General features: G+C 41.4%; 1 protein-coding gene across 1 annotated transcript; it reads right to left on the bottom strand.

Annotated features, from left to right (window-relative positions):
• Positions 1-4679: 4679 nt before the first annotated feature.
• mos (MOS proto-oncogene, serine/threonine kinase) lies at positions 4680-5675 on the bottom strand. The gene has a single exon (XM_043688387.2). It carries the CDS (start codon positions 5673-5675, stop codon positions 4680-4682), a length of 996 nt encoding a protein of 331 aa, XP_043544322.1.
• Between the last annotated feature and the right edge of the window lie 21334 nt (positions 5676-27009).

The following is a 27009-nucleotide window of genomic DNA, read 5'->3' as shown; positions in this document are numbered from 1 at the left end:
GTTCCCAACCATGCCCTGAGTTCATCTACCTTCCCTGTTAGGCCCCTTGCATTGAAATAAATGCAGTTTAATTTATTTCTCCTACCTTGTCCCTGCCTGCCCTGACTGTTTGACTCACTTCTGTTCTCAACTGTACCAGTCTCCGATTGATCTCTTTCCTCACTATCTCTCTGGGTCCCACCGCGCCCCCCCCCCCCCCTAGTTTAAATCCTCCCAAGCAGTTCTAGCAAATTTCCCTGCCAGTATGTTAGTCCCCTTGCAATTTAGGTGAAATCCATCCTTCTTGTACAGGTCACTTCTACCCCAAAAGAGATTCCAATGATGCAAACAATGTGAATCCTTCTCCCATACACCAGCTCCTCAGCCATGCATTCATCTGCTCTATTCTCCTATTCCTGCCCTCACTAGCTCGTAACATTGGGAATAATCCAGGTATTACTATCCTTGAGGATCTCCTTTTTAAATTTCTGCCTAACTCTCTAATCTCCCTTCAGAATCTCAACCTTTTCCCTTCCAATGTCATTGGTTCCAATGTGGACAATGACCTCCTGCTGGCCCCTCTTCCCAGTGAGAACATTCTGCACCCTCTGAGGCATTCTTGATCCTGGCGCCAGAGAAGCGACACCATTCTGCTTTTTCGCTGCTGGCCACAGAAAAGTCTATCTGTACCTCGGCCTACTGAATCCCCTAACACAATTGATCTCTTGAAACCTGACGTACCCCTCTTTGCATTAGAGCCAGTCTCAATACCAGAAACTCGGCTGTTCATGCTATGTTCCCCTGAGAATCTATCACCCCCTACGTTTTCCAAAACAGCACATCTGTTTGAAATGGGTATATCCACAAAAGACTACTGCTCTAGTTGCTACCTCTCTTACCTTTCCTGGAATTAACCTATCGGAGACTTACCCCCCTCCTATAACTGCCATCCATCACATACTGTTGCAAATTCGTCATCACTTCTAACTCTCTCTCCAACCGATCCATTCAATCTGATAAGATTCGCATCCAACAGCATTTGTGGCAGATATAATCTGCAGTATCCCTTAAACTCTCTAAACTCCCACATCTGACAAGTACATATCACTGCAAAGGCCAATTTTGCTCCTTCACAATCTACAGACCTAGAAAATAACACTGTCTTATTCCTCTACAAACACTACCAATACGCCAGAGCTATTAATTAAGTTTAATCAAGAGACTTATTTCCAAAAACAATCAAGAAAGAACCCACTGTACACTAATACAGCCTCTCTTGGACAGGCTTAAAACAAATAACATCTGATTCTGTGCTGTGAACGTGGCCCAACAGTTCCTCCATTAGTTGTGAAGTTCACGGTTTGTTAATTTTCCCAGATGCACCGACGTCCAGCGATACACTAATTCAAACAAAGGTGTCGGTCTCTCTCTCTCTCTCTCTCTCTCTCTCTCTCTCTCGCACTGTCCTCACCATGTGCTTCCTTTGTCTGCTCTTCTCCCTTTTAAAATTGCTGTTGTTTTGACTTTTTTCCCCCAAAGTTCAAAAACAATGCAACAGCATATAAAACAGTTATTGCTGCACCTGAAATTCAAGGAAAGCACCGCCAACACCTAAAGTACCAAAAGAAAGCAGCTCTTCCAGCCAGGAATGTTTCCCATCCTCCAAATTGGATTACCCAGAATCCTGGGGTCAGGGAGTCCAGAACTAGAGGGCATAGGTTTAGGGTGAGAGGGGAAAGACATGAGACACCAAAGGGGTAACTTTTTTCCACGCAGAGGGCAGTACGTGTATGGAATGAGCTGCCAGAGGATGTGGAGGAGGCTGGTACAATTGCAACATTTAAGAGGCATTTGGATGGGTATATGAATAGGAAGGGTTTGGAGGGATATGGGCTGGGTGCTGGCAGGTGGGACTACATTGGGATGGGATATCTGGTCAGCATGGACAGGATGGACTGAAGGGTCTATTTCCATGCTGTACATCTCTATGGCTCTAACTCACTAATTTTCTACATTCAGGGCAAGATGCAGATAGTAGAACCAGTCTAACTTAAGCCTTTCAAATCCAGCATTTTATACCACAGCCAAGTCAAATATCACAGCAAAGGTACGGTGTCCAAAACTGAATGCAATATTTCCAATTGTGTCTCACTTCAGCTTTGTAAAGCTATAACCTCCCTTTTTATTCCAGCCATGTTGGGATACGTCAACATTTAATTAGCACTTTTTTTTTTAAAACCTATCTATTGCTGTTGATTTGGTTACTTTACGATTATCTGACTTGATCAGTTTAAAAATGAAATTTAACTTTATACTTTCAACTTAAGAATTTGAATTGGTATTAAGTTAAACAATCACATGAGGGTACAGACCTATTAAAACAATGAAAAGGCTTACTACACAAAATTGAAAAATAAACCTATGAAGACCTCCAGTTAAAGATCTTAGACAGCAAAGCTGTTTCCTAATACTAGCCATTAGAGAATCTAAGCAGAAAAAAATTGCTTTCCTATAACAAATCTTAAGTTTTAACTTATTGATTCTCCCCAGTTTCTATTCAGCACTGATGACTCCAGGACACCGTCTCAATTGGCTGTGTTTCTTCAGCTAATAACTTGCAAATTCCTAACCAAGCGCTCCTGGTTTAGAAGTTCCACCATCGTTTCTATAGAGGAAGGGTTTTGCCTGCTCTGACACAAATTGGGTTCAATCACTGTTCCAGAGGACCAAATAACCAAAGATTTTAGAATAAAAATTCTAAAAAGTAACTGTCATCCATGGGTCATTATTTTGAAATCCAAATTCTAAAAATTCTAAATATATATTTCTAAAGTAGAATTTCCATTGCCAACTAGATCCTCAAGATCTCTTTAGTCACCCACAGCTTAAGTGATGAGACACTCTTGGGTCAAGAGTGGATGATTTCAATCTTAATTTCTGTCACTTATTTAAGCAATGTTACTTTGTTGTGCATGGTTCTGATTATAATTTTAAAAGTGAGAGAGAGTAGGGCTCTGGAAATGCACAAGAATCTCAATTGAAAGAGTATTTATTTTAGAAAAAGTCTCTTTAGAAAAGAACTTAATGAAAGGGTTTCATTGTGTGTCAATAGGTTTCCATTTAATAGGATCCAATAGTAAGCTTTGTAGGTGTCACCCACAACAGAAGAATTAAGTGATCCTCAAGTACATACTTTACTCAAAACAAAGTCACAGATTACTGGTCATAACACTAATACATGAACCAACTGACCAGCCTCCAAATATCAATGACAATTTTACATTTTTTAGCTTGGAGTGTGAAAATAACTTGAGGTTCCAAGCCATCTTTCCCAGGGCATTTTTTTTCTGTACGTAAAAATTCCAGGTTCATACAAAAAAAGAGGCAGGCTCAGATTTACTGAAAAGTAAAGTGGAAAGCCAGAAAGTTTGGAATTTAATTAGAATCAGTAGTTCCAGAACAGAGAGGCCTTTCACCTGGTGAATCTCTTTCCATTTATGACGGAATTTCCACTCTTGGACATCCTCTATGCCTTGGTCATTGACATCAATGGTCTGCATTACATTGCATACCCAATCACCAACACCAACTACCATACCTGCCAAAAAACTGTTACAATTCCTCTTCTAATCATGACCTGATAATCTACTATCCTGAATTCAATTTGTGGTGTTCCCCCATCTCCCGAATCTCCCATGCTCCAGTGATCTCAGCTATTCCAAGATAAAATCTTAGATTAGAATTTAAACTGGAGATCTCACTATTGTGGTTCTCCACTGTGAATTTTCCTCGAGTTTCCACAATTTCTGCGCAATAGGTTTTAAAACATAGGCATGCAGGGAATATCTCTGCATTTAAAAAACGTAGCATACAAATTATTTTTAAATTAATGTCTCTAGACTTGTACTGATACTCGAATGCTAATTCACTTACCATTATACTTACCCAACTATCTGGTAATTAGTTAAGCCACAGGTTTTCAGTTTAGACCGCTGCCTCAGGAGAAAAGAAAACATCAAATCACGCGCTGTCCAGTGCCATCACATTTTGAAAGCATATTGCTCAGAGAAACAAAGCAAGCGAAAAAAAAAGAACGAGCGAGAAAAAAAAAGCAGAATTCTCAGGATTGCGAATTTGAAGGAGTGCATGACTTAGCTATGAGCGTCACCTTTTAGCAGTCAGGTTTTCAGAGTTCTGGGAAACCTGACGAATTGGCAATTTGCCATTTCACCTCTTCCAATACAGGTAGTAGTTTCACAATAGTGAGATTTGTAGACAGACCTGAGCTATACTCAATGTACAAGTTTGAAACGTCAAACATACACAAACTGATACTAAAAATATTGTTGTCATACAACTTCAAACTTTATTAGTAAGGACATTGCAAGTAAGTGGGAAAAAAAGTCAGGTTTTGGTCCGGAGAAAATCTTAAGGAAAGCAAAAAAAAAGGATAACTTACTAACAAGTGTTGTTTACCAACCTATGGAACAGAAATAATATTAACATTTGTTAAGTTCTTACTTCCCAGTCCAATTGTTATAACCCGGCTAACGCAAAGCACAGGATATAGGGCATTAAGACAGGAGTATTTTTTTTCCACAAGCATTTTTAAAAATTTAGAAAATGCTGCTTTTTTTTTTAAAGGGGCGACATTAAAAGATATATTGAAGTTTAAAGTACACAAGTTTGTCAAGATAATGCTATAGCTGTGCTTCTAAGCAATTAATATTTTCTAGTAATTCTACTGCACTCGGTCTACGATTTGGTTCACATTCCCAGCATTTACTGATGATTGATCGAATCCCGCGGCCCAACGAGGATTCATCGAAAATTGTGGAGAAAGTTGGACGTCGGTTATAAGCCACTACAGCATACATCACGCACTGACGATCGCCGGAATAGGGCTGATCTCTACTTAGCATCTGCCAGAGAGTGATCGCAAAAGAATAAATATCCGCCTTTAAAGTAGCGCGACCACCTCTCAGAAGCTCAGGTGCCCGGTGAGTGTAGGTACCAGCAAGGTGCCGCAATTGGCCATTAGGAGTCAAGTCACGGCCGATCGGTAATTTGTGAGAACACCCAAAGTCTCCGATTTTACACCGCCCCGCCTCGGTAATGAAGATGTTAGCTGGTTTCAGATCCAAGTGTACTATGTGGTGACTGTGTAGGAAACTCAGTCCACTGACAATATCGTGAGAAAATGTTAAACATCCCCTCATTTCCAGGGGTTCCGTACAGTTATAAATCCTATGATCTAGACTTGTTCCTCCTGCGTACTCCATGATGATGGTGCCCACACTGTCCTCGTCCTCTGGATTTGCGGGAACAGACGTTGTAGCTGCTACAACCCTCACAATGTTCTCATGCAGCAGGTGAGCAACGTTCAATTCTGCCCAAAAGCTCTGCCGAGCAGCCAGTTTGTTCTTTACGCATTTTCTCACTTTCTTTATTGCAACAATTTGACCATAATAAGTTCCTTTATAAACCCAACCGAAACCACCTGAACCCAAAAGATCTAGTAACTTCAGTTCATCCCAAATTACCGTACTCCAAGAGCGCCGTTGTAACGCCCGAGATGGCTTTGCACAAGAGAAACGACAGCCCTGGAACTGGTTGGGGCTACTACAAGGCCTCAGGGATTTGGTCGGTGTTAAACTCCTCGGCAAAAACCGGGGAATTGGGATGGGTGATGGCATTATTTTCTACGCCTTACTACGAACACATAGGCAGCATCTTTTATTAATGACCGTTCATTGATGAACCAATGGGTTACATCTGCACATTGTTAGCACAACTAAACGCTGGGGAACGCATCCAGGATATTGGCTGAGCTGCAAGTTACTGGTCGATTAGCAAAACTTTTAAATAAAACCAGTGATGATGTAATGCTTATAAAAGTCTTTAAAATACCAACTATTTTAAGTAATTGTTGATTAATTAGAATAGTTGAACATCCTCACACCTCCGCCAATAATAACTCGACGAGATAATGTATATAATCTACGTTTTCTCTTTGTTGTTTGACTTTCTACTAGTGATCTATGATGCGTCGATCCCACGCAATGTTTTTAACGGTCTCCTCCAACAGACAGTAAACGTACCCAATGTAAGATAGTTAAACATGTTTAAGTACACAGGTCTAAAGTTGATATCTCTCTTAACCTTGTCGTCTGTGGTGCGTGAACACGTTTCTCTTTTTTTAAAAAAATCCACCAATTTCTATATCCTTACCAATTGCTGGAGGGGTCGTCTCCTTCCACAACATATATTCGTTCAACTTGGGGATTTTCCTATTAGTTTCCATCAGTTTCATATGAGAAAATGTGAAAGAACAGAAAGGCCAGGTCTGGAGTCGATCACTTTACTTTTAAAACGGAGGGCTTTTTTGTTTATGCCTAAAATAAAACCATTCAGAACTGCATGATGAAAATTCGACAATTTTAAACTAAATATTCGGCAAATTATCAAATCTCCCAGGAAGAGCGTATCCTTTACATGTATAGCATATTTTTACGTTAATGCATAAATGCTAAGAAAAAATCGAAATTGTTATAGCCGAAACTCTGAATTAAGTTTTTGATATCGATTTTAGCTGTAATTTTGCTGGCAGAGATTTTTAAAACTAATGATAACTGAAGGTGCATGGACTGGATTTTTTTTTCTGGCTTCTGATTCTCATAATACATTGTTCATTGAGAGTAATCTATCATCTGAGCTACATTACAAATAACGATGGGGTTCTCTTGTGGTTCAAGTCCCACCTGCTCAAGAGCGGTGTAATAATGTCTCTTAGAACTACCTAGAAACATGAAACCCATATCTCAAATCAAAGGGTTTCTTTCATTCACTTATATTCACATTGTTGGCTGGTCAGCATTTTTATTGCCTGTCCCTAGTTACCCTTGAGAAGGTGGTGGTGAGCTGCCTTTTTGAACAGCTGCAGTCCACCTGCTGTAAGTTGCCCATAGAGAGGGCATTTCAGGATTTCAGTGACAATGAAGGAACACCAATATATTTCCAAATTAGGAGGTGAGTGACTTGGAGATCATTGTGTCCCCATGTATCTGCTGAGATTACTTAGAGTCATAGAGCCATTGGGATGTAGAGCATGGGAACAGACCCTTTGTTCCAACTCGACCAGATCCACCAGATATTTTAAAGTAATCTAGTTTCATTTGCCAGTATCCATCTAAACCCTTCCTATGAACATATCCATCCATTGTGGTGCAGCTATACTACACAGGTTTTTTTTAAGAGTGTGATATTTTATTCATGTGATGCACTCACAGCCTGATGACTAAATTATAAAGTAACTTGCCTTGAAAAGTTCATGTCTTATGTTGTGCCTGCCACAGTGTACTTAACTCTTATATCTAGCAAAGAAACTGTGAATTGACTCAATAATAAACAATAATATTTAATTACCACAATTAATACCATAACAACAAAGTACATTATAAACTAACAATTTACACGATTATATCCAGTCAACTATCTTATGCTTTAACTTAACTCTGAATGATCATATACCACCACACTAGGTCTTAGTGGTCCCAGGGATGTCTTCTCTTCACAGTGGCTGATTTCGAGATACTGCAATGATTCTAATACTCAGTAGTTGTTCCAGCCCTTTAATGAGAGTCTTTATCATAAATCCATCATTTTGAGTGACCCAATCAGCTGCAGTCCCCCTCTAGATCCTGAACATCCTGATTTGGATGAGAACGTACAAGGCATGATTAGTAAGTTTGTTAAAATAGGAGGTATCGTGGACAGTGAGGAAGGTTATCAAAAATTGCAGCAGGACCTTGATCAAATGGGGAAGTGGGCTGAGAAATAGAAAATTGTGTTTAATACAGATACGTGTGAGGTCTTGCATTTTGGAAAGTCAAATCAAGGTAGGAGTTTCATGGTGAATAGTAGAGCCTTAAGGAGTGTAGTGGAACCAAGGGACCTTGTAGTTCAGGTGCACGGTTCGCTGAAAGTCAGGTTTTTGGCACACTGGCCTTCATCGGTCAGGGCATTGAGTATAGAAGTTATGTTGCAGTTAAACAGGGCATTGGTAAAGCTGCACTTGGAGTATTGTGTTCAGTTTTGGTCACCTTGCTATAGGAAGAATGTTATTAAACTGAAAAGAGTGCAGAAGAAATTTATAAGGATGTTGCCAGGACTCAACAGTCTAAGTTATAGTGAGAGATTGGACAAGCTAGGATTTTTTCTTTAGAATGTAAGAGACTGAGGTGGGAACCTTATAGAAGTGTATAAAATCATGAGAGGCATGAATAGGGTGAATGCAGTCAGTCTTTTTCCCAGGGTTGGGAATCAAGGAATAGAGGGCATCAGTTTAAAGTTAGAAAGGAAAAAAAAGGGAACCTGGGGGCAACTTTTCTACGCAGAGGGTAGTACGCATATGGAATGAGCTGCCAGCAGAAGTGGTTGAGATGGATACATTAACAACATTTAAAAGGCATTTGGACAAATGCATGGATACAGGCCAAGTGCAGGGAAATGGGGTTAGCATTGATGGATATTTTAGTCAGCATGGACCTATGTGGGTCAAATTGCCTGCCTCTGTGCTGTAGGACTCAAATGACTCTATGAAAACACAAGTTATATAACAGCAAAAGAAAATTCATAATGAAAAATCCAACATTATAAACTGGAGAACATTTTATGCAAACAACACGATAATTAATATTTACTAGACTAATAATTCTTTATCCTGGTCTGTTCGCTGTTTCTTCTGTGTTGTTTCCATTGCCAATGATGATCCTGATGAAGTAGGTCTTGATTAAGTTCTGCGTGGTCATGGTTGTCCGGGAAGAGGTCAAGGTTATTTATTTTCTGATGAAGGGCTTATGCCCGAAATGTTGATTCTCCTGCGCCTCGGTTGCTGCCTGACCTGTTGTGCTTTTCCAGCGCCACACTTTTTAACTGTTGTTATCCTTGTCTAATATCTCTATGGTTTTGCACTGATGTAACGCATATGCCCTAACCCTCCCCAACATTTTTTTTAAAGGGAATAGGAATGTTAACTCAGGTTTAGAGGCCTGGAAGGCTCCAACCTCGGTTTCTAGTGGGAGGGATTAGGATGGTTTTAAATGGTCTGACCATTGAGTGATCAGAAAAGACTGAAATGAGGCGGTCATCGTGACCAACAAATTAAATGTAAAGATGAAGTGATTGTTGTGACCTACGAAGGAAATTTGGAGATGAAGATGAAGATGAAACAACATTAGGGAAACTGAAGACTTATAACCTGGTTACTTCCATCAGTGCATACAGGAATAGGAGTTGGTACTACTGGGATTACAGAGATGCATGAAATGCGTGTGATTTTGAACCATCAGAAACACTTCACCTTGGGTGACTGTCAGGAGCTGTTTCATCATCTGGATTCATGAACGAAATTCATCAAATAGGCACCTAATAGAGACTTCTCAATGTATTGTGAGTCCTCGGTCTCTGGCAATATTGTATCCTCCTGGTTCCCATGTCCATGTCCTGTCATTCCCTCTGGCAGTGATACACTGTTGGACATTACCATTTGAGAGTCTGGGTCAGTCTGTTTTTCCCTGATCTGTACTAGCCTTTTAGTATTGTTGTATGTCCATGTTGTGAGAACGTTGTTTGGGGTATGAGTTATAATGAATTGGGATTGTTCAAGTTCTGTCATGTCTAGACTGTTGGGAATGTATAACTTAGCTATGCTGTCAGCATATCTTTAGTATCACCTGCTGTCCTACTGGGTATTCAACAGGCTTAATGTTACTGTAAAAGTAAGCCTTGCTAACTTTCCTTTTGATCCATAACCTACAGCTGTCGCTGAGTGGCCTTGATATTTTCATTGAGCTTATGCATCGTCTTTGTAAATATTCCTTTTAGGGTGCGGTTCATCCTTTCAACAATCCCACTAGACTGCAGGTAGTATGCAATGTGGAATTTCTGCTTGATACCAAGCATAGTCATCACATTCTGCATGACTTGCCTGGTCTAATGGGTTCCCTGATCTGACTCATTACTGTTGGGTAGACTCAACCTTCTAAATACCTGTTGTGTTAGGATTTGGATGGTTCTTTTCACTGTGTTTGGCCAAACAGGAAAAGCATTGACCCACTTTGTGAGTATATTTATCATGACTAGGATATAGGTAAATCCATTCCTACGTGGTGGAAGGGAACCTATGTAATTAATTTGTAGATTTGTCCAGGGGCCTTTCACTGAACGGGTGTGTCTCAGTTCTCCCTTCTGGGCAGACCTATCTGGATTAATTTGGGCCAGACCAGAGTTTCCTACGTTATGTGATCCTTGTGTAGCTCAGGTCACCAACACAGTTCTTTCAATCATTTGGTAGTGGCCTCTATTTACTGGTACCCATGCCCATTATGGTAATGATATATGATTTGATTTCAGTCTTGCATCAAAACTACATAGATTCCTATTTTTAAACTAATCTGTCCTGTACCTGTAGGTACAAATTTGGCACAAGTCTTTGGATGGATAGGTAATTTTAAAGCCGGTTCAACCAGTGGCTGTCCTTGAGTGTTGGTTATTTAAATCCCACAGCTGGTGATCTGACTGCCATCCTGATCTGTGTCCTCAGCATTGGGGAGGCAGGATGCCAACTTGCTGAACGTTTCAGAGAACATCTCTGGGACACGTACCAAACAACCCCACAGCCTTGTACCAAACACTTCAACTACCCCTTTAACTCTGCCAAGGACATGCAAGTCCTGGGCCTCCTCTGCTGCCAAACTCTAGCCAGTTGACGCCTCATTTTCCACCTAGGGACCCTCCAATCACATGGGATCAATGTGGATTTCACTAGTTTCCCCCTTTCCCTCCCCCCCACCCCCCACCTTATCCCAGATCCAACCTACCAACTTGGCACTGTCCTACCTATCCGCTCCACCCTCCTCTCCGACCTATCATCTTTACCCCCAACTTCATCTACCTATCGCATTCCCAGTTAACTTCCCCTCCACCCAGCCCCACACCCCTCTCATTTATCTCTCAACCCCCTTGGGCTAACCCCTCATTCCAGAAGAGCTCATGCTTGAAACATCAACTCTCCTGCTCCTCGGATGCTGTCTGACTGGCTGTGCTTTTACAGCACAAGACATCCCAATCTGACCTAGTCCCAATTGGCATTTAGCTCATATCCCTCTGATCCCTTCCCATTCATGTACCCATCCAAATGTCTTTTAAATGTAATTGTACCCACTTCCGCCACTTCATCTGGCAATTTGTACCACACATGCACCATACTGTGCCTAAAAAAGTTACCGTTCAGGTCCATTTTAAATCTTATTTCTCTCACCTTAAAATTATGCACTTTCTGATCATGGCTATTCACCCTATCCATGACCCTAAGGATTTTATAAACCTGTATAAGGACATCCCTCAGCCTCAAATGCTCCGGGGGAGAAAAAGCCCCAGCCTATTCAGCCTCTCCTTATAATTCAAACCCTCCAGTCCCGGTGATATCCTTATAAACCTATCTTTTTTTTTTGCACAGTCTCAATTTAACAACATCCTTCCTATAGCTGGGGCCCATGCAGGTGCCCATGGCTACTCCTTTGGTTTGGAGGATTGGAAGGAGAATTTGTTAAGAGTGAGGACCAGTTCAGTCAGTAGGAGGAGGGTGTCAGTGGAAGGATACTGGTTGGGTCGGTGAGAGAGGAAGAAGCGGAGGGCTTGGAGGCCTTCGTGATGGGGGATGGAAGTATATAGGGACTGGATGTCCACAGCTAGCTAGATTACACCTCCTCCCACCCTGCCTCCTGTAAAAACGCCATCCCATATTCCCAATTCCTTCGCCTCCGCCGCATCTGCTCCCAGGAGGACCAATTCCACTACTGAACAACCCAAATGGCCTCCTCCTTCAAAGACCGCAATTTCCCCTCCGACATGGTCGACAATGCTCTCCACTGCATCTCCTCCACTTCCCGCCTCTCCGCCCTTGAACCCCGCCCCTCCAATTGCCACCAGGACAGAACCCCAGCGGTCCTCACCTTCCACCCCACCAACCTCCAGTTACATTGTATCATCCTCTGTCATTTCCGCCACCTCCAAACAGACCCCACCACCAGGGATATATTTCCCTATCAGCATTCCGGAGAGACCACTCCCTCAGCGACTCCCTCATCAGGTCCACAACCCCCACCAACCCAACCTCCACTCCCGGCACCTTCCCCTGCAACTGCAAGAAGTGCAAAACTTGCACTAATACCTCACCCAAGGCCCCAAAGGATCCTTCCATATCTGTCACAAATTCACCTGCACCTCCACACACATCATTTACTGTATCCATTGTACCCGATGTGGTCTCCTCTACATTGGGGAGACAGGCCACCTACTTGCGGAACGTTTCAGGGAACACCTCTGGGACACCTGCACCAACCAACCCAACCACTCTGTGGCTGAACAATTTAACTCCCGCTCCCACTCTGCCAAGGACATGCAGGTCCTTGGCCTCCTCAATCGCCAGACCCTGACCACACAATGCCTGGAGGAAGAGCGCCTCCTCTTCCGCCTAGGAACCCTCCAACCACACGGGGTGAATGTAGATTTCTCCAGCTTCCTCATTTCCCCTCCCCGCCCCCCCCCCCCTCTTATCTCAGTCCCAATCCCCGGATTCAGCACCGCCCTCTTGACCTGCAATCTTCTTCCTGACCTCTCTGCCCCCACCCCCTCTCCGGCCTATCACCCTTACCCTCACCTCCTTCCTCCTATCGTATTCCCAGCACCCGTCCCCCAAATTCCCTCCCCCACCCTTTATCTCAGCCCGCTTGGCACACCAGCCTCATTCCTGAAGAAGGGCTTATGCCCGAAACGTCGATTCTCCTGCTCCTCGGATGCTGCCTAGCCTGCTGTGTTTTTCCAGCACCACATTTTTTGTACCTCCTACATTCACATCTAAATAATTTATATAAATTACAAAAACAGTGGACCCAGCACCGATCCTTGTAGCACACCACGGATCACAGCTCTCCAGTCCAAAAAGCAACCTGCTATCTCCTGTCTTTAAGCTAATTAATTAATCAATTGGCCAGTTTCCCCTTGGATCTAATCTATGGTAATCTTAACAGTTTACCATACTGAACCTTGTTGAACACTTTACTGAAGTCACTACAGACAGCATTCACATTCTGCCTTCATCGATCTTTGTTGTCTCTTCAAAAAATGTGAGAAACATTTTCCTATGCACAAACACGTTAGCTATCACTGATGAGTCCTTCCCTTTCCAAATGCATGTAAATCCTGTCCCTCAGAATCCCCTCCAACAACTTACTCATCACTGACATTGGGCTCACCGATCTATAGTTCCCTGGCTTTTCCTTACAATCTTTTTCAAGTAATGACACCAATTATCCAACCGCCAGTCTTCTGGCACCTCACCTGTAGACGTCTATAACACAAATATCTCAGCAAGGTTCTTCAAAAAGATGGATTCATTTTAGATTGTTAGCTGCATGGTCTATCCCCTCCTCAGAAAACAATGCTTTGCGATATTTTTGTTTTAGAAAAGCGACCTTTATTATCATTTAATGATGAATGGGGAGCTGTACTTTTTTTGAATGACTTAATTCTTGGGAAGACCAAAAATAATTTTACAGTTCTTCAATTTGATATTATTATTACAACAGTCACTGTTTGAGGGTCCCCAATTCGTTATGATCCTGGCTGAGGAGAAAGGGATTGGCTCCATTTCTTTATCGACTCTTCTACCATCCATCCCAGTTTCAGTTGATTAATGTAAGAGAAAAGATCCACTCTCTCATGCATTTCTTTCCTGATTCCATTGTATATTTATATTTAAAAGAAAATTTATATTTTAAAAGAAGCTGGGTTTTCTTGAGATAAAGGAAGAGTACATATAACGTGAGGAAAGAAATGCAACACAAACACACATTAAAAAATAAGAAGTGATTAAAAAGATAATAGCTGAAGTGAAGTAATTCAATCTTTGGTTTGTCCATACAGAGTAAAGAGTGAAACATTGGAGCTGGTGTGCTGAATGATTTTTGTGGCACTGACTCTGGCAGTTGTGCAGTGAGCCTTACATCAGTGCTGCGTAAGGTGTTGGAGGGGATTCTGAGGAACAGGATTTAAATGCATTTGGAAAGGCAAGAACTGGTTAGAGATAGTCAACATGGCTTTGTGCATGGGAAATCATGTCTCTAATTTGATTAAGTTTTGTTTTGAAAAGGTGACAACAACGGCTGATGGAGGCAGAATGGTAGGCGTTGTCTATAGTGACTCCAGCAAAGTATTTGACAAGGCTCTGTACAGTAGACTAGTTAGTAAGATCAGAACACATGGGATCCAGGGGAACTAGCCAATTGGATTCAAAATTGGCTTGAAAGTAGGAGACAGACAGTGGTGGGAGAGGGTTGAATTTCAGACTGGAGGCCTGTGAGCTGCAGTGTGCCACAAAGATTTGGGATTTATCAATTAGTTGTAAGGTGGTGTCCAATTTCATATTTGACTATCACTTGCTTTGAGCACTCAGAGAGATAGAGAAAATTCTGTACTTTTCCTTTTTACCATCAAGCACAGTGGTGACTAGTTGTTGTCTTTTAGTTGTAACCATCATAGCACACTCTTGTACAGTTGCAGTAGAACACCAGATCAGCACACATACACTGTGCGTTAGGTGCAGTTGGTTTTTTTTAAACTCTCGGGTATTTTTGGCAGCAGAAATAGACACATCTTTCGCCAAGATGCTTTCTATTATCCCACAATCTGTGGATGTAACTCACAGGAAATGGTTCAAGATTTTGCATTGCATCTCCTCCTTTGAAGTGTTTCTCTGAAATATCTTGACACCCTTCCAGGTATGGATTCATGATCTCTCTCAAGGCTAGATGTAATCCACACAGGAATTTTATACACAGTCACTAAGTTGCATTCTCAATGATCTCTGCCCTGCATGTTATTTTTTTTTAAAAAGTATCAAACAGAGCAGTTCTGTATTTCCATAAGTAATCTGGGGTTAGACTCTGTTCTTTTGACATCATTGAAGTCTTTACTTAATATCACAAGATTGCATATCATACAAGAAACTCCTCCAAAATGAAAATAAAATAACTTCAATAATTGGCATACCTTTATGTACAGAAATCAATAATTTGGTGTAAATATTTATTATGTTATGAAAAGTGTTAGTCATATGTGAGTGTGTACCACAATTATAAATGCCAAAACCTACCTTACTACTTCTTCATTTCTCTGCCCGAAGACAAATCCAACCTTTGTTGCCATGAGCTCCATTACTGATTGGACAAGGAAGCAGATATGAAATGCACCTGTGCTGGAACAGGTATTGAATCCCATACTGTTGGCACACCACACTAACCATTTAGCCAACAACCAGCGTCTCCTCTCCTCTATTTGCTGTGGTTAGATATTGCAATTTGAGGCAAAATAGGCTCTTATTTTCCGTCCATCTCACTGATGATCAGGAATCTCTCCTGCTCATTGTGTCTACCTATGGTATATGTTAGAATAATTTGCAGATGGATACTCCACCTGTTTGGATGCCTTTTGAGTGCAATTTCCTTGGCTATCGAGTCCTAGAGTAGGACTTCAATCCCAGAGTTTTGGCTCAGAGGCAGGAACATTACCCACTGAGCCACAAGACCACCATTCTTAACATATATTTATGATATCTTCATAAGAAGCTATTAGAAGCTCATCTGAGATGGCTGAGAAGACAAAAATACAAAGATGTTGCAGCAGTTCAAATTAGCCAAAGCAGTCACTTTATAACAATTTTACTACAATGTCTAAAACCAGTGCATATCCACAATTTTAAAGATTCCTCACCTGAAGGCTTATTATCTGTTATCTCACAAAAAATAATTCTAGCTCTAGTCCTGAAGCAAGGAGACTCACAAAAGTCATGAAAAATACTAGGGACAAGGTGGCTTTCTCAGTGAATTCCGAATTCAGGAACTGTGAAGAATTGCTAAATACCAAAGGAAGGTTGCTAACTGTCCTTGGCATAGCAATAGCAATGGGAAATAATCATATCTTGTATAGAGTGCTGTAATATCCATAGAGGGAGAATTTTGCTAATCTCCAAAAATGGACATGTGGATCATGCTTCACAATTAACCCATATGTATACATTGCACTGAAGGAAACAGTAATTTTGTGCTCCTTGCTGTTATACATGATTGCTACATTTATAAAGGCCACATATTTTCATCAAGAATGCCTTTGTGCTTTTTCTCATTAAAGAGGAAATGATAAAACCTTCAAACAACCATCATACTAATCAATTAAGTTCCCAAACACATGCATTTTTTTATGATCAATTTAGGAACCAATGACATTTGTATTAATGTAGATGAAATTTGAAGTTCTAATTGCTTACTAAGAAAATAAAGATACAAACTTGCATTGTTTTAACAAAGAATTTTTTAAAAATTAGACAAGTATGGTAACTGCTAAATGGTCAACACAATCAAATCAAAGCCCATAGATTCTCTTAGCAACTCACTCAAATGTCAGTGATTACTGTGAGTTACACAAATCATTCAAACTCTGTCTTCTTCACAAGAGAACTCCACTATTCTACTTTAGAGAACTGGCCATTGGTTACCCTTCAACTGCAATCCAGATTCAGCTCGAAGCCCCTCTTATTTCCTTTCCATAAAACATGTTCTGACAACAGGACTCCAACTCAGACTACCCAAACAACTGCTTAACTCCCAGATGTTCAATCTCTTCTCCCGATTCCACATTCCACTGGATTGGCCAGCATCTAATCACTGACTAGTTGAACTAAACAGACAACCACTTGAATGTACCTCAGATTAACTAAGGATGGGCAAAAAAATGAGCCTTTCATGGGATGGTTACATTCCATGAAAGAATTTATTTTTAAAAGTCTATGTTTAAATCAAGGCTGTGCTGAGTTCTGGAGCCAAACATTTGGCAGAAGTGGAACTCAGTACTGGTGAGTAGGTTATTTGTGAAATCATGTTTGATGGCACTATCTATAACATCTTTTCTCATTTAGTGTTGAATGAGAGGATATTGATAGAGTGTGATGAAATGTGACTCTAAGAGGGATTTGTTCTGTCCTGTTGCCCTTAGAGAGACATACTATAAGGAGACACTGAGGATTGCAGATGCTGGACATTGTCAGAGTTGATAAAGTGTGGTGCTGAAAAAAGCACAGCAGGACAGGCAATATCTGAGGAGCAAGAGAATCGATGTTTTGGGCAGGACCCTTCTTTAGGAAGGTAGGGGAGGGTGGGGGTTGAGATATCAATAGGGGAAATGGGGGTGGGGCTAGGGAAAGATAGATTTTAGGTGGGCGAAGGTAGGTGATAGTAATAGGTTGGTGGGAAGGGTGGAGTGGAAAGGTAGGTCAGGTCAAGTCAAGAGGGCAGATCCGAGTTAGAGTGTTGGATCTGGGATGGGGTGGGGGATGGGAGATTTGGAAATGGTGAATTCTCTGTTCATGCTGTGTGTTTGTAGGCTCCTGAGGCAGAAGATGAGGTGTTCTTCCTCCATTTTGTGGGTGGTCTTCTGCAGGCTGTGAAGGAGGCCCAGAATGGATATATCCTTTGGGGAGTTGAAGTGGATGGCCACAGAAAGGTAGTGTTCGTTAGTATGTATGGACCAGAGATGTTCCCTGAACCACTCCGTGGGTTTGCGTTTGGTCTCTCTAATGTGGAGGAGACCACATTGAAAGCACCGGATGCAATAACTGAAGTTGGAGGATGTACAAGTAAATCTCTGCCAGATTTGAAATGATCCTTTTGGGCCTTGGTCGAAGGTAAGGGTGGAGATGTGGGAATAGGTTTTGCATCTCTTATGATGGCAGGGGAAGGTACCACAAGTGGGGAAGGAGTTAGGAATGTGAACCTAATGAGGAAGTCATGGAGGAAATGGTCTGTACAGAATGCAGATAGGAGTGGGAAGAGAAATATATTTATGGTGGCGGGATCTGACTAAATGTGGCGAAAATGGCAGAGGATGATGCACTGGATTTGGATATTGGTGGTGTGAAATATGAGGACTGAGGGATTCTATCTTTGTTGGAGTTGGGTGGCAGAAGTGTGGAAAATGGAGGAGATATGATTGAGGACACCATTGATCACTGGCAAGGGAAAATTATGGTCCTTCTGGGATGTCCTGGTGTAAAACCGCTCATCCTGAGAGCAGATATGGTGGAGGCGGAGGAATTGGTAATAAGGGATTGTGTTTTTGCAGGGGGGTGGTTGGGAAGAGGTGTATTCCAGGTAGATGTTGGTGTTTGACGGTCACCGCAGATGGAGACCGGAGAGGTCCAGTAAGGGAAGGGACGTATTGGAGATGGACCTGGTGAATCTGAGGTCGGGGTGGAAGGTGTTGGATTAGTAAATGAACTATTCAAACTCCTCATGGGAGCACATGGCAGCACCAATACAGTCATCAATGTAGTGGAGGAAAATGTGGGGTTTGGTGCCAGTGTAGCTGTGGAAGAGGGATTGTGCCATATATCCTATGAAAAGGCAGCATAGTTGGGACCCATGTGTGTGCTCATGGTTATACCTCTGGTATGTAGGAAGTGGGAGGATTGGAAGGAGAAGTTGTTGAGGGTACGGACCAGTTCTGCCAGTTAGGGTGTTGGAGGGGCACTGGGTGTTGGAGGGGCACTGGGTGGGTCATGGAGAGGAAGAAACTGGGGCTTTTAGGCCTTCCTTTATGGAGAACTGGGGGTGTAGAGGGGCTGGAAGATGAGGAGTTGGGAGCTGGGAAATCGGTAGTCATGGAGGACTTGTTGAAGATGGAAGGTGTCTTGAACTTATGTAGTGAGTTCCTGGACCAAGGGGGACAGGAATGAGTTGAGAAAGTGGAGATAAGTTCAGGAGGGCACGAGCAGGCAGAGACAATCGGTCAACCAGAGCAGTAAAGTTTGTGGATATTTGGCAAGAGATAGTCCCCCAACCCCGCACCATCCGGTTCTATGAGATTAGAGGCTGAGGGTGGGAGATCATCAGAGGAGATTGTGGATGGTCTTGGGGATGATAGTTTGGTGATGCGAGCTGGAGTCATGGCCAAGGGGGCAGTAGGATGAGGTGTCGGCAAGTTGGCTCCTGGCTTCAGTGATGTAGAGATCAGTGTGCCACACTACCACCTTGCCTTCCTTGTTAGCTGGTTTGATGGTGAGGTTGTGGTTGGAGCGGAGGGAGTGGAGGTCTGCGCGGGAGGTTGGAGTGGGTGGAGAGATTGAGTCGGTTAATGTCTCAACGGCAATTGGAAGTGAAAAGGTCGAGGGAGGGTAACATGCTAACATGGGGTGTCTCGGATTATGGAGTGAGTTGGAGGCAGGAGAAGGGGTCCATGGAGGGTGGAGGGAGTCATGATTGAAAAAGTAGGCATGGAGGTGATGGAAAAAGAGTTCAACATCGCAGCGTGTCCAGAATTCACTGACATGGGGGCAGAGTGGAATGATGGACTAACCATTTGTTGGAAGGGGGGTGGTAAATACCCAGCAGAGCTTGTGGCTGGGACCTACTGTGGTGCTGTGAGTGGAGGTGGAGACTGTCTCTAGAGTCAGGAGTAGGAGGGGTTATGTGACCAATGGTGATGACAGTCACATGACTGGCATCCATGGATATGGCAGACAGCATTTGTGAGGAAGGAAGGTGGTGGTGAAAGTAGCATTATAGGTAGCATCTGTTACAAACTTGATAACGAGGTGTCTGCTACATAGAAAGCAGAGTAAATAGCTTTGAGCTTTTTAAAATTAGGGTTTCAGTTTTGCTTTCAGCTCTAAACTGAACCTGGAATTCAAGACTATGATCCTGTCAAGAGCTCCTAAACCAACCCAAATCCCTTCAAAACATGTCAAAGAGATACCGGGACCCTAAATTTTGTCTTATTTAAAGGCAAGTGTAAAGCACTGTGTTCCAGATGCAATTCGATTGGTCAAACTAATAGGCTTTAAGCAAAATACACCTAATTCTTACATCACAGTTAAAGTAGAAATAATAATAGAAGAATCGGCATAACATTAACTCTGTCAAGATACTTAGCAAAATAATATTTAACTACTACTCATCAACTGTTCCAATATGGCAGCATCCATGAAACATGCCCTTGGCAAAGGCAGTTTCAGCAAAACAGATTCGCTGACATGCTGTTTCCAAACTTCAGAGAAAAGAAAAACCAAAAGAATGAATCTAGCAGCAGAGACAGAACTCAAACTTTTTTTGCAGCAGTGGTAAGAGAGCTTGTAAGAATTAGGTGTATTTTGCTTAAAGCCTATTAGTTTGACCAATCGAATTGCATCTGGAACACAGTGCTTTACACTTGCCTTTAAATAAGACAAAATTTAGGGTCCCGGTATCTCTTTGACATGTTTTGAAGGGATTTGGGTTGGTTTAGGAGCTCTTGACAGGATCATAGTCTTGAATTCCAGGTTCAGTTTAGAGTTATTGGACTCAAAGACAGTGGGTGGTGAATGTTTGTGTTCTTTTCTGGGGTGATGCATTCATTTGGTTTAAATAGAGTGCCCCTTGTGTAATACCGGCTTTAGCAGGGGCTAAAAGTTTCTTGGGTGTGCAAGAAATCACTTGGAGTGGTTTATAGCAGGTGAGTAAGGCAGAGATTTCAGAATAGGCAGAAAAGCTGAATGTGAGGTTGCATGTGCCTGCTAGGACAAGGGAGATAATTGTAGCAATAACTCAACATTTATAATTGTCAGGAATGCAATCGGGATCTTTGGAAATAACTAAAATTCACATGCAAATGAAACAGTTTGATTATGAAAAGGAATTCAAGCAGTTTGAATTATGGTTGAAAGCAGAAGAAAAAGAATACCCTAGCAGAAGAAAAAGAATAGCTCTTGCAGAAGAAAGGGATAAAGTATGATTCTGTCATTTTAAAAAGGTTATTTTGTCCTTGGGACTTTTCTTCAAAATAAAACCAAAGGTAGAGGTGCCAAAGAGACTAGTTTAACAATGGAAGGGGAGCGGCCAGTTCTCCCAGTTCAGGTTTCTCTAGTTTGTTTCAGCTGTAGTAGTCACAAGATGTGGGAGTCCAGGGAGTTTCAAGCTCCAGGAAAGAATTCCTCTGACTTTCTTCTGAAATCTCTCTCTGGATGCTGCTCCCTCCTGCCTGTAAGAATCTGTGTTTGAGTTTACCTTTTTGCCAAGGGTTGTGTTTATGGAATGTTAATTAGTTGGAACAGTTAATTAGTTAAGATGCTGTATTGAGTCGGTTAAGTTTTCCACTGGTTAAGTTTTTCTAAATTCCGCTTTCTTTTGTTCATGTTTCAAGTGTAGTGTTTAAATTCTGTTTTGCTTAAAGCCAAATGGTTTGACCAGCTGCATCACACCTGGAACACCCACCTCACATCTACCTTTAAAATAAGAGAAAGTTAGGTCTACACTACCTTATTGAAATATTTTGAGGCGGCCCGGCCTGGTCCGTAACAGACTCGGCGCTCTTGTCGGGATTGATTCTACAATTCTAGTTTTGGATGTAGGATTGTTGGACTCAAAGGTGGCAAGTGATATGTGTTGGTGTTTCTTTGTTTTGGGTGTTGACTTTCGTTTGTTTAAACAGTGCTCTTTCAGTTAGTAAGCATTTTCAGGGGATGGAAGAAGTCACTTGGGTGAATTTGCAAAAGGTGAGTAAGGCAAAGCTTTGGAAAGGGCAGATAACCTGGAGTTGGGGTTGTCTTAGTGTGTGAGGAAAGGAGACAAAATTATCGCAATAGCTCGGTATTTAAATTTGCTGCAAAGGATCAGAATCTTTGGAAATGGCTCAAATTCAATTGCTGTTGAAACAGCTGGAACATGAAAAGGAACGGAAGTAATTTGAATTATGGTTAAAAGAGGAAGAAAGAATTGCACTAACAGAACAAAATGAAAATGAGAGGAAGTCCCTAGCAGAAGAAAGGGAAAAAGAAAAAGGAAAGGGATAAAGGAAGTTTGAACTTCAGAAGTTGACAATTAAACAGGAAAGTTGGCTTAAAAGGTGAAGGTAGGCCCAGTGAGGAGGATAGTGATGATGAGCCAACCTATCATAGTCAAAGGCCTGGTCAGGATCTGTTTAAGTATATCCAAACATTACCTAAATTTGGTGAGAAGGATGTTGAAGCCTTTTTCATCTCATTTGAGAAAGTGGCTAAACAAGTGAAGTGGCCTGTGACTGGATGGATTTTGTTGATCCAAACATAGTTGGTATGTCAAGCAAGAGAGGTATTTGCATCACTATCAGAGGTAGTGTCTGGGGAGTATTGTATAAGGAGGTGAAGAAAGACATTTTAAGTGCATATGAGTTTGTGCCAGAAGTCTGCAGACAATGTTGCAAGAATCTAAGGGGGGAACCCTGGTCCGACATACATTGGGTTTGAAAGGATCAAACAAAGTAATTTTGACAAGTGGATAAGGGGAATAAAAATAGCTCAAACATATCACATTCTTATCATAGAATCACAGTGTGGAGACAGGCCCTTCAGCCCAAAAAGTCCACACCGACTCTCTGAAGGGTAATGCACGCAAACCCATTCCCCTACCCTATTATCCTATATTTACCCTTGATCAATGCACCGAGCCTACACATCCCTGAACACGACAGGCAATTTAGCATGGGCAATTCACTTCACCTAACCTGCATATCTTTGGATTGTGGGAGGATACCTGAGCACCCAGAGGAAACCCATGCAGACACAGGAGAATGTTCAAACTCCACACAGTCACCGGAGGCTGGAATCGAACAAGGCCTCTGGTGCTGTGTGGCAGAAGTGCTAACCACTCAGAGATGATTATTTTGGAGGAGCTCAAAAATTCACTTCCTGAGATAGTGAGAACTCGTGTGAAAGCGCAAAGAGTTAAAATGACAAGATTAGCAGCTGAATTGGTCCATAAATCAGAGTTTGACTTCTGACATCAATTTCAATCCATGAGGGATAGAAACTGGGGAAAAGAGAACTCCTCAGGTGGTAAGGGAAAAATAGATCTGAGTTAAGATAGCTTACCACAGGTCAAAAAGGAAACCCATGAAGGGGGAAGAGAAGTTAAAAGGCTGAGGTGTTTTCACTGCAATAAAGTAGGTCAAATGAAGTCACTGTGTTGGCAGTTTAGAAAAAGCATTGGAAAGAAGGATAGTGGAAAACAGGATAAGCCAGTGAATTTTGTTAATGTAGTAAAGGAAAGCACAGTGGAGGCTAAAAAGCTGCACAAGAATGTACAACCCTGGTCAGTTGGTTTTGAAGGAAGTGCCAGATCTTCTTAAACTATTTACTTGCGAAGGTAAAGTTTGCTTGCCTGGGCCAGGAACAACATGTAAAGAAGTTACAGTATTAAGAGAAATGGGATCATGTAAATTTTTGATGTTGAGAGATGAGATATATAACTCAGAAGTACTATTGGCAAAAAAAGTGCTAGTACTTGGAATTCATGGTGAGATGAGAAGTGATCTATTATGTAGACTGAGGTTGGACAGCCAGGAGAAAAACGGAGAAGTGGTGATAAGAGTACTAGAGAAAATCTTGGTTCCAGGAACACAATTTGTCTTTACTAACGACATAGCTGGATTACAGGTAGGAGTGCTGCCTACTGTGGTTGAAAGGCCAGTGGAGATACAGGCCACTGGGATTTTTCTTGACTCTGATAACAAGGTCACAAATCCCCAAGTTGAAAGAGGAGGAGAAATCAATATAGACAAAGAAATGGAAGTAGGATTATTAGAAACCATGCTTGATTGAATGGTTGAGCCAAAACAAGGACAGGGGGAAGACAAAGTGGATATTTTTAGCTCTGAGAAATTAACTGATTTACAACATGAAGATGAAAAACTCAAGCAATAGTATCAAAATGTGTACACAGGTGTGTTTTCCCAAATGTTACTATCTTAAAAATGAAACCTTAATGAGGAAATGCAGACCATCACATATTCAGGCGGATGAGAAATGGACAGAGTTCATCAAGTTGTGTTAGTTACATAAAAGATTAAAAATCACACAACACCAGGTTACAGTCCAACAGGTTTAAGCACACTAGCTTTCGGAGCGACGCTCCTTCATCAGGTGGTAGTGGCTTTAATATGTTTTGGGTGGAAGCTGGAGAAGTGTAGCATTGTGAGGTTGCCTGTGGGTTTGCGGTAGAGTGTGGTGCTGAGGTGTCCATCCTTGATGGAGACGCAAGTGTCCAAGAATGAGACAGATAGTCGAGAGTAGTCCATGGTGAGTTTGATGGTGGGATGAAACTTATTGCTGTCACTGTGTAGTTTTATCAGTGACTCCTCGCCATGGGTCCAGAGGAAGAAAATGTCGTCAATGTACCTGGTGTACAATGTTGGTTGGAGACCCTGCATAGAGAAGAAGTCTTGTTCGAACCTGTGCGCTAAAATGTTGGCATATTGGGGTGCAAATTTGGTCCCCATGGCTGTTCCGTGTGTCTGGATGAAGAACTGGTTGTCAAAGGTGAAGACGTTGTGATCAAGGATAAAGCGCATGAGTTGTAGGATGGTGTTTGGAGATTGGCAGTTGTTGGTGTTGAGTACTGAGGCTGTTGCCACGATGCCATCATTGTGGGGGATGCTGGTGTAGAGTGCGGAAACGTCCATTGTGACGAGGAATGTTCCCGGTTCAACTGGACCGTGGGTGCTGAGTTTCTGTAAGAAATCCGTAGTGTCGCAACAGAAGCTGGAGATCCCCTGTACAATAGGTTTCAAGATGCCTTCCACATAGCCGGAGAGATTCTCACATAGGGTCCCATTGCCTGACAGAATGGGACGTCCTGGTGTGTTGGCTTTGTGTACCTTTGGAAGCCACTACCACCTGACGAAGGAGCGTCGCTCCGAAAGCTCGTGTGCTTCCAATTAAACATGTTGGACTATAACCTGGTGTTGTGTGATTTTTAACTTTGTACACCCCAGTCCAACACCGGCATCTCCAAATCATTACATAAAAGAAGTGTTGTGGGTAGCACATGAATTACCTGTAGGAGGTCATTTAGGGATAAGAAAAACTCAAGTCAAAAGACAAAACATTTTACAGGCTTGGACTACGTAAGGATGTAGTTGAGTTTTGCCAGACATGTCATACATGTCAGGTGACTGGAAAACCTCAGGCAGTAATAAAACTAGCACCTTTAATAACCATTCCTGCATTGAAGAACCTTTCACAAGGGTCTTAATTGACTGATTGCGTAGAACCCCTACCTAAAGCAAAAGGTAGGAATCAGTATTTGTTAACAATGGATGTGTCCATTAGATTTCCAGAGGCCAATCCATTACACAATATCACAGCTAAAAGGATTGCAGCAGTTACTGAATTTTTTCACTAGATATGGACCCTCCAGTGATACAATCAGATCAAGGGTCAAATTTTACATCCAAATTATTCAGGGAAATGATGGATAGTTTCGGAATAAAACAATTCAAATCCACTGCATACCACTGAGAATTGCAGGGATTGGTAGAAAAGGGGCATCAAATTTTAAAGACTATTTTAAGGGATTATAATCCAGACTATCCAGACGATTGGGACAAAGAAATTCTGTTTGTGCTTTTTGCCACTAGGGATGCACAAAATAAATTTTCCAAATTCAGTCCATTTGCATTAGTATTTTGGGCCTGAGATGTCAGGACCAATGAGATCAATTAAAGAGAAATTAGTGAGTCAGAATCAGAGACCACATATTTGGATTATGTGTCAAATTTTAGAGAACAATTAAATAGAGCAGGGGAGCTGGCTAGGCAGCATTTAAAATATCATAGCTTATGATGAAATAGTTTTTGATTTCTTGTTTGCTTCCTATCAATTTTTCTAATGGAGATAAAGCATTAGTATTACTTCCAGTGATAGGTGAACGTTGAAAAGTAAGGTTTAGAGGACTTCATCAAATCTGAAGGAGATTAAGTGAGATTAGCTATTTAACAAGGATTCTAGTGTTAGTAATACCTAAGTATGAGATTAATGTGGATCATAACCATCAGCATAAAATTATCAGTTTGAATGGCCCTGTTGAGTTAATTCCAAAACACTTGACTGGTCTGCGTGACAGCTTTCCCAATTTTTGCCTTAATCATCATTGACAAGTTTTGTTTATTTTCCCCTTTCTTTTTGAAAGCGTTGCAAGGTAATTGTTTGCAACTGAGTAACAAGTTGAATTACTTTAGAATTAATACAAAACAGACAGACAGATACGGGGCTGCAGAATTTCATTTTGTAAGGCTATCAGTGAATTAGTTTCATTTTCATGACAATCCAGCAAATTGAGAGATTATTTTTCTGGTATTAGTTTATACATTACCAAATTTACTCAAATCAACCTCAATTTATCATGATGGAATTTGGACTTAGTTTGTGGTCTGCTAGTTAGCAATGTAAGAATTACAATACCACACAACCGCCTCTTTTTTTTATGCCCTACACTCATGCACAAACACACATTGGCTGGAAAGATTCAGAGGAAGTGGGCATGGATCAAAAGAGTTTATAGAATATGATCCATCATGATAAACCTGTTGCCATAAGATTAAAATGATTGCCTGGAAACCCTCCCAAATGACCATTCCCACAAATACCAAGTTATCTTCAAATTCTTGATATTGACACTGATTGGGCCACATTAGTAAGTTTTACTTAAGCGGGGCTCTGCTGATCTTTAACATTTTGAGGATGTAACCCCAAAGAAGGCTTCCACCAACCTGTAAGAGAAAAAAACACCTTTTAAAAGTTTTGTAAAATTTAATATTGTTCCAACTCTTCCTTTTCAGGCCCTCTCCAAAATATTATTGGATAATTAATTTGAATTTATTGTTTGTAGATACTAATACACTTTAGATCAAATGGAGCTGCAGCAGAACTGTTTTATTATAGTAAATTTGCTTATAAAAATGCAGATTATCTGGCTTAATAAATAATATTTGCTTTTAAAGCATTTCTTTGGATGTAACGATTAAATTTTAAAATGTTTACTGCAGCTTTAGGTTTTGAATACTATCTTATATACCTATATGTAGTATGTAAATACATGGATAATTATATACATTGTAAGCAACGTGTTT

Source organism: Chiloscyllium plagiosum, unplaced genomic scaffold, assembly GCF_037043375.1.
Source record: "Chiloscyllium plagiosum isolate Xiang-an unplaced genomic scaffold, Cpla_swu_hap1 HiC_scaffold_4, whole genome shotgun sequence".
Classification (NCBI taxonomy): Eukaryota; Metazoa; Chordata; class Chondrichthyes; order Orectolobiformes; family Hemiscylliidae; genus Chiloscyllium; species Chiloscyllium plagiosum.
This window is presented reverse-complemented; position numbering and strand designations above follow the sequence as displayed.

Excerpts from the sequence above, each read along its gene's own strand:
- mos (XM_043688387.2), bottom strand. The coding sequence starts at position 5,675 with ATGCCATCACCCATCCCAATTCCCCGGTTTTTGCCGAGGAGTTTAACA.